This window comes from Cryptomeria japonica, chromosome 3 (assembly GCF_030272615.1).
Source record: "Cryptomeria japonica chromosome 3, Sugi_1.0, whole genome shotgun sequence".
Lineage (NCBI taxonomy): Eukaryota > Viridiplantae > Streptophyta > Pinopsida > Cupressales > Cupressaceae > Cryptomeria > Cryptomeria japonica.
The window spans coordinates 92,759,146-92,767,290 of record NC_081407.1 but is presented as its reverse complement, the minus strand read 5'-3'; the positions used below and the strand labels follow the sequence as shown (position 1 = coordinate 92,767,290).

The window sequence follows — 8,145 nt, the reverse complement described above, 5'->3', positions numbered from 1 at the left end:
AGAGTAATTGTTACCATCCTCTGCGGACAATGTAAGATGGTAGAAAAGATGGATTTTCATCCTATGCTTGTGTGCTGGATGGAAAGTGTACTAGATAGAAGATTATGTTTATTCATTCTTTGATTGTGTGCAAAATGGAGGACTATGGTTTATGTAACTTCATTCTATGTTTGTGAGCAAGATGAAAGATTATGACCTTCTGATGTTACATTTTTCTTTGGGAGAAGATTGAGGTAAAGGTAATGCATTCTTCTCTGGGAGAAGATTAAGGAGAATACTCGTGTGCAAATAAAGTTGGTGCTGCAATCTTCTCTGAAAGAAGATTGAAATAGAAGCTCTTCATCATTCTTAGCAGGCAATGAATGGTGTATATGCGTGATAGATATCATGGAAAGAGTCCATGATGTGCATATATATACTTGTGTTTGTATTCATGTCTTGTAGGTGTACATGATAAAGTTCTGGATTCATCCTCTACAGGCAAGGCAAGATGAATATTATAAAAGGATCCATGATGAGTTACCATTATGTGATTTGGTTACTTATTACTTATGGTTAGTGGCTACTTGTTGTGATCCTCTCTAAGGAGTGTTGGTTGAGTTCAGATTACAAATTGCACAATGAATGTATCAAGAAAAGTACTTCGAGTATTTGCTTCAACTTGGGCTCTACAATGATCTCTTGGGCATGTAGAAAACAATCTTCCGTAGCATTGAGCATCGTAGAAGCTGAGTAAATTGCAGCATCTGTTGCATCCAGAGAAGCAGTGTGGCTTCGCAAACTCCTCGTTGGATTATTTGGTCAAGCTAGTGATCCTACCACCATTCATTGTGATAATCAAAGCTGTATAAAGATGTCAGTAAATCCTGTGTTCCATGACCGGTCCAAACATGTGGAAACACACTATCACCTCATTCAGGATATGGTGCAAAGAGGCGCTATTAAACTAAAGTACATTAGCACGGATGAACAGGTTGCAGACATCCTTACCAAACCCTTATCCAGAGTGAAGTTCGAATACTTCAGAGACAGACTTGGTATTGTGGAAAATGGAACTCTGATTGAGAGGGAGCTCCAATCTCAATGACTCTATCTGCAACACTTTGATCATTCTTTGCTTGTATGCAAGAATGAATTGTGTCCAATCTATGCTTGTGTGCTAGATGGAAAATTGTAATTATGTAAAGACCCACTTGTGTATTACACTTTCTATGCTTGTGAGCTATAACCATCCTATGCTTGTGTGCTAGGTGGAAGATGTAATTCTATGCTTGTGTGCTAGATGAAACTCTAAAGGTTCAGATTATGTATTCTCTTCTTCCCTAGTTAAGAAGGAGTGTTGTTTGTAACTAGGTAAAAATGGGTTCGGATTGCCTTAAGGCAACATCCAAACCCATATAGGACTGGGTCCTATCCTAAAGGGGTAATGTGCCCCCAAGTTGGGCCCAACCCTATACCTCCACGCCACAATAAATAAATTGGCACCAAAAGAGGGAGGCCGACTTGGATTTAATAAAGGCTAAGGACTCATATAAATAAAGGTTAAAATGCAAATACAAACACATTTCAGTTATCCATGAAATGAGCGAATTAGCTCTGCAAACAAGAGCTGCGAAATCACCAAAGAAGGTTGTGCGAATTTGTCCAAGGATTGGACGAACTTATTCAAGAGGATATAGGGCATTTTGGTGTAGTTTTGAAGCATGCAAAAGGGCAGATCTGATATATAAAGATCAGATTCAGAAAAGCAAGCTAAGTATTGTATTTGTGCAATAAGAGTGAATAAATAATCTGACCCGTGGGTCTTTAATGCTGGGTTTTTCCTCCTTGGAGGTTTTCCCATGGTATTTGTGTTCGTCTCTTGGTTCCTTGTTTCATTCTTGAATTTACTTGATTATAGTTTACTAAATTACAAATCTGATTAATAAACTAGGGCATAATCAAATGATACAAATCTGATTAATAAACTAGGGCATGATTAAATGTTACAAATCTGATTACTGATCTAGGGCACGAATTTAAACACTAAAACTTAAGGATAAAATTTCCAAAGTCTGTCAGGCATATAACAAGGGTTAAATATTTTGCAGCTCTTATTTATAAGCAATAATAACAAGAGATTCATTTGATTGGATGCAAAACCCAACCAGAAGATTGTCCCCCATATTATAAGGACTACAAGCATAATTAATATAATACAGAGCTCAATAGGCATACATGCCATAAGATGCATTCAGGAAAAAAATTAAATTCCTGAAAAATTATATATCATGTCAATTCATTATTATCGGTGCAGCTACATATGAATCTGGAATACTCAAGAGACCAAAAATAAGTTTCAATTTGAAGCTCTGAATGATCGTAAGCATCTGGAACACAGTAACTGGCTTGAATTCATCCTTTCCAGCATTCCCTTATAATTTTTTAATGGTTCCAAAAGGTAACAAGGGCATTTCTGAAATCAACCGGTGTTGTATTTGACAAGATGACAATATGTGCAACTCACTTGAAAACTCGAATGCTGTCAGGCAAGAAAATGCAGCAATCAATCAAATAATGGAGGTTATAAGTATCAATGTGCCTTGAATGTCCGCTCTTGAAAAAGGACCAAGAAAATATACAAATAATGATTCTTGATTTGTTTTAAGAACACTATAACATCCAAACAAATGTCAGTGCGGTTAATTAACAAGGCAATACAGATCATTATTTTAGAAGCCTACTCACTAGCCTCAAATAGAGTACAAGGTTATCTGGATGCTGGGGAATATATTCAGCTTCTTCAACTGGACAGAATTAAGGCACAGATATTATAAATCTCCCTGCTTTAAAATTGTTGTGATGATGTCTCCAGCACATTTATTTATTTTTCTGCTCCAACTTGAGCGCTTCATATGAGCTCACTACTTCCTTAAATTTTTTCTCTGCAGCCTCTGCAATCAATTGTATAGATATACATTTAGCAAACAAGTAGAGATTTCAATCCTCTTTCTCAAAATTCTGCTTCTGCAAATTACACTATATTGAAAACAAATAACTACAAAGCCATCTGAAGTAGCAATATATGTTCTTAATCGGAGTTTCATTTGCTTAAGCAACTAACACACTTTACATCATTTGGAATAACATAACATGAAAAGCTAGTAATAAAAAGTAAATACATATTATGAATTTCACTGATGGTTCACAGTTTACCTTTGTTTGTTGGGTTCTGATCTGGATGAAATTCCTTGGCTTTCATTCGGAAAGCGGCCTGCAATTGACATCCAACAGGGGATAAGAATATGGTCTCTTCCTCTCATTAAAATAATATGGACACTATAGTTCCCAAACTATATTTGACTTTATGAACATAAGGTTTTCAAATATGTATAATAGACAAGCTTTTCTGCAATACATTTTTTGCCATAAGGACCATCTCAAAAACGTTAACCGAGAAATATCAACATATATGAAGAACTAAAGTTTTGCTATATGAAACAGTTGTTTAATTGTTTGGCAATTAATATAATCACATTTGTAATTTATGATGTAACTGCAAGCGTTCTTTAGATGCAAATGTTTGTAAACACACCAATCCATTCTCCTCTATGCTTGGTCTTGAATCTGCTTGATGTTATAGTCTGCAATCGTGTATCTGAAGTTGAACTAGAGACTAAAATTCAAATTCCTTGCTTATTTGTTTTCCTTGTTTTCTATAAAGTTTTCTCTGACTCTATTCCAGGCATGACGCCAGATTCTGGTTTTGACTTACAAGAGCCAGGTGTTAGTGAGAGCACATGATTAGGTTGTGATGCAGAACATTCAGAACAAAAGGTTTGTGACTGGTATACTGCACTTGCAATGTATGATAATTTTTGTCACATAAGTAGTGAAACATGTACGAGGAATGCTATCAGAATATAGGCACTAAAATAATCTAAGCTCTTTCTTTGACCTTGTCATACTTTACAGAAACCCAACCATAGGACATACCAGGTGAGAAAAAGATGCTAAAAACCATTTCTGAAGTATATTTAAGAAAATAAACATCCAAAAGCCTTTAAACATTAGACTGAAAACTGAAGCAAGCTAGGTACAACCAAACAACTTCCTACATCATCTTGAGAGGAGAGAAATACTAAACAGAGTTGGATCTAACAAATTCAGAAACATTTACACAAACATGCAACATGTGCAAATTCCATACTCTTTCTTTCTTTGATTTGGTGAATGTTGCTCTCCTGAAAATTTTTACTCCTTGCTTGGTTGGAATGGCTAAGTGACTTGATTGGACTGATTTATAATGGCCTCCGTCATCTAGGATTAGGGTTAGATTTTTAATCAAGTACTTTATTAAATTTATAAAGAATAATCTATTCCTTGCCTTTTTTTATGTTTTTGATTTGACTCCTTTTTATTTTTTCCCCTTGTTTAATTTTTTCCTTAAATTCCATACTTTTTATTGTATTTGTCAAATCCTTTTGCCCTTCTACCACATCTAATTTTTTCATAAAAACCATTTTCCTCCTTTTCATTTTTTATTTTTGAACCTTCAGCACTTTATAAAATTTCTTTCCTTTTAATTTATTGAAATGCAAACCACTTTTGCTTACCTCCAACTCTTCGCTTTTTATTTTCCTTGTCCTTTTTCCTCCAGATTTTTTAACTTTCAAGATGCCACAATGATTTTTTCTTCTTGATTTGCTTTCCTCTTTGTCTGTCCTCTACCTTTTTTGTCCTTGTGTCGCCTTCATCAATTGTTTGTCTCTTCGTCCCTCTAGGCTCATCCTAGGGTCTTATTTTGATCTCCAAGTCATATTGCCACTAACAGGTGAATGGTGGACACTTATAGCACTCCTGCTCACAACATATGCCCACATATTCCAAGTCAAAAATTGTCTACCAAGGGTGCGGGCCCAATACCTTTGTAGCACCCGTCGATGTATTAGCCTCCATATTGCCGGTATCACGTCACTTCTCCTCCATTGATTTGTGGTGGCCAAGCTGGGTTGGGGATCACTCGCCATAGCAAGTTGGATGCAGGTTTCATATCACTAGAATGCATTTCTGTGATAAAGCAATCCTCTACCTTGATTACCACCTTTAAAGGTGGCTCGAGAGTCTCCATATTTTGCGCGGTCAATTTCTTCTTTGAAGTCTTCCATCTATTCTTCTTCCTTTGCCACTTGTTCCTCCTTTCTTTTCTTCTCGGTTTCCTCATTGATCTCATAGGCCAAGTATATTTGGCAGGTTCCATCGTACAGAGCCTTTCGTTTCCAATATCCGCCAAGTTGTACCCATCATGCTGGTGTACCAAAAAAGGCATCTGTCAAATGTTTGTGTATGCGTGCTACGACAATGCCTTCCACGTGTTTCCTTACCAACCTTTCCTCCAATGCTGTTACAAGTTCGGCCCAAGCCTCATTTGGTCTATATGGTTGCTCCTTGATCACTAGGTCTTCCTCCAAGACCTCCCTTCCAATCGTCTAGTCTCCCCGAGTGGCATATCCTAGCATGTTGACTCCAACAATAGGTCCTTTTCATTCTTGGTAAATTTTGAGTTTTGAAGGTTATCATCAACTGTTGCCAGTTTAATAGCCCCATTTTGACCAACTTTCCTCACTTTATAGGGTCCCAACCAACGAACCCTAAACTTCCCAAGTTGAGTTCGTTGCGACCGTTATACTTCAATATTAATTGTCATGACCGAAAGTTCATTTGCCAAAGATGTTTATCGTGTCAGAGTTTTCGCTGATGTTGGACAACCTCCATCGCCCATTGTGCCATTACCCGTCACTCGTCCAGCTTGGTGAGATTCAAAAAATGTTCCTTCAAGCTCTTGATGTCTCCAAGATGGTTTTCAACAACAATCCACAGACTAGGCACCATGTATTTTGTTGGAACCACTGCCTCCTACCCATACATGAGTTGGAATGGAGTGTCCCGTCATCACCTTGTATGTGGTGCAGTACGCCCATAGCACTACCAAGAGTCTTTCTTCCTAGTCTTCCTCCTTAACACTGCACGACTTATATATGATAGAGACAAGAAATTTGTTTGTGGACTTAGCTTGGCCGTTGGCCCTGGGTAGTATGGGCTAGAGAAATTGTGAAATATTTTGAACTTGGTCGTCATGGTTCGAAAGACATGGTTCGCAAAATGCACTCCTTGATCACTTGTGATCTGTATGGGAATTCCAAACCATGTCATAATCTGGTCATAGACAAACCTTGTCATACTGATAGCAATATTGTTCGGAAGTGGCCTGGCCTCTACCCATTTTGTGAGGTATTTTGTTGCCACTACAATTTACTTACACCCATAGTTTGAGGACTCTCCAGAACACTCCAAACTCCCAAGTCCTATCTCTAGCTGAGTCCACATGCCACTGTCTCCTAAGGCGAATCTAAAAGAGTTTTGGGGAGTACTCGTTTGACTTTCCCCTAGGACTCTCCAAGTCCTAGACTCGAACTCCCAAGTTTTGGGCATGGGCTCTCGGGTCTGCTTGGGTGCCACTAGGGAGGTAAAAAACATTAAAAAGTGACTTTTCCTTCACTTTTTTAATCCAATCTTGATCAAAATAGGGCTGAGCACCAACATAGGAAAGGAAGGAGAGGAGAAGAGGAGCATTTGAGATCCAAAAAGACAATGTTGAAGAAACAATTCATCATCATTTTAATACTGTAGCACCTTTTAGTTCGAGGACTGACAAATTGAGTTACATTAGAAGGGGGAAGAGGAAGATGTAAATTGTATTTGGTTGTTTTTCTCATTTTGACATATCATTATATGCACACATTTATAAATTTATGATGCTGTTATACATTTGAAAGTTTGAAACTATGAGTATGAATTATGAAATTTCAAATATTGGGTGTTTGAAGATCATATGACATTTGTAATGTTTGAATTATGACAAATTGATAGTCAAATTAGGCTTTTATATTCTCTAAATGAATTATTTATTTTTTAAGGTAAAACTATGGTTTTCATTTTTGTCGAGTCCTAGCCAAGTTTTTTGTCGAGGTCATGTCGAGTACCAAGTCAATGTCCTATTTTGGGTTGTCGAGTCCATGTAGAGTCCGAGTTTTCAAAACTTTGCTTACACTGATGCATGTGGCTCACTTTCAGTCATCCGATGAAGTCAAGACCCCACCTTTTGAACAACTCCTAGGGCTGCGAAGGGAATAGCGGCATGAAGTCTAACTTTAGTGGATTGTCAGCTCTTTGACTTGTGTCGCACCCCACTACCCACTCACGAGCGTCCGTGTGCAATGTCGGCCACCACAATCCTACCAATAGTATTTTACATGTTGTAGTGTTTGGTCCCATGTGATCTCTTGCCAACCCTTTGAGATTCCTTCAACACTCCTAGGATCACCTCCTGCATCACACACCTTTGTAGTACTTGGTTTGGACCCATCTTGTATAGCAACCTGTTAATGAGTTGGAAGGTTTTACTCTTAAGGGCTAGATTCCTTCTTTCACTCGACAACATGTCCTTCAGGAAGGTGGAAGTGGACAAGTATTCTCTGATATTCTTGTACCATGGTGACAATGTAGCAATTTGGAACATGTGACTATCAGGAAAGACCTCATTCATCCCGTCAAGCAGCTCTCCTGACTTAATCCGCAACAAGTGGTCAGCAATGACTCGACTCTTCCCTGGCCACACAATGATGGTAAAAGTGAATTCGTGCAACAAGAGCAACCACCTACTCACCCTCCCTTGGATGATGGGCTTGGTACATCAATGCCTGATGGTCCATATAAAATGTTAAGGGTGTCGCCAATAGGTAGTAGCAAAAGTTCTGTATGGAGTACACCATACCACGTGCCTCCCTCTTTGTCGTACTATAATTCCTTTCGGCCTTGGAAAATAGGAGACTTGCAAAGAAAAATGGATGGTCCAATCCCTGTACGCCACTTGTGCCAATGTTGCCCCAATTGCGAAATTGGAGGCATCCACCTACACATGAAATTCTTTGTCACAATCCGAGTACGCCAAGATCGATGCACTCACCAATTTGGAATTTAAATCATTGAACGCCTTCTCTTGTTCATCTCCCCACATGAACGGTTCTCCCTTTCGTGTCAACATGTCCAGCAGGTACGAAATTTGTGGAAAGTTCTTTATGAACTGTTAGTGGTAGCCTACATGCT

At 38.3% G+C, this 8,145-nt stretch overlaps 1 protein-coding gene across 2 annotated transcripts in view; it reads right to left on the bottom strand.

Moving 5' to 3' along the window:
- Window positions 1-2,236: 2,236 nt before the first annotated feature.
- The window catches only part of LOC131074568 (uncharacterized), a 155,041-nt gene continuing 149,132 nt past the window's right edge, over window positions 2,237-8,145 (bottom strand). Inside the window, exons 6-8 of one of the 2 annotated variants that reach the window (XR_009113073.2) lie at window positions 3,196-3,253; window positions 2,728-2,933; window positions 2,237-2,521 (exon numbers count right to left, since the gene is read on the bottom strand). Coding sequence is in view for 1 of the 2 variants with exons in the window: in XM_058011205.2 (XP_057867188.1) it covers window positions 2,860-2,933; window positions 3,196-3,253 (132 nt within the window). In the remaining variant the exon portion in view is untranslated. Of the gene's footprint in view, window positions 2,934-3,195; window positions 3,254-8,145 lie in introns of both variants that reach the window. The other variant, XM_058011205.2, reaches the window with a different exon arrangement.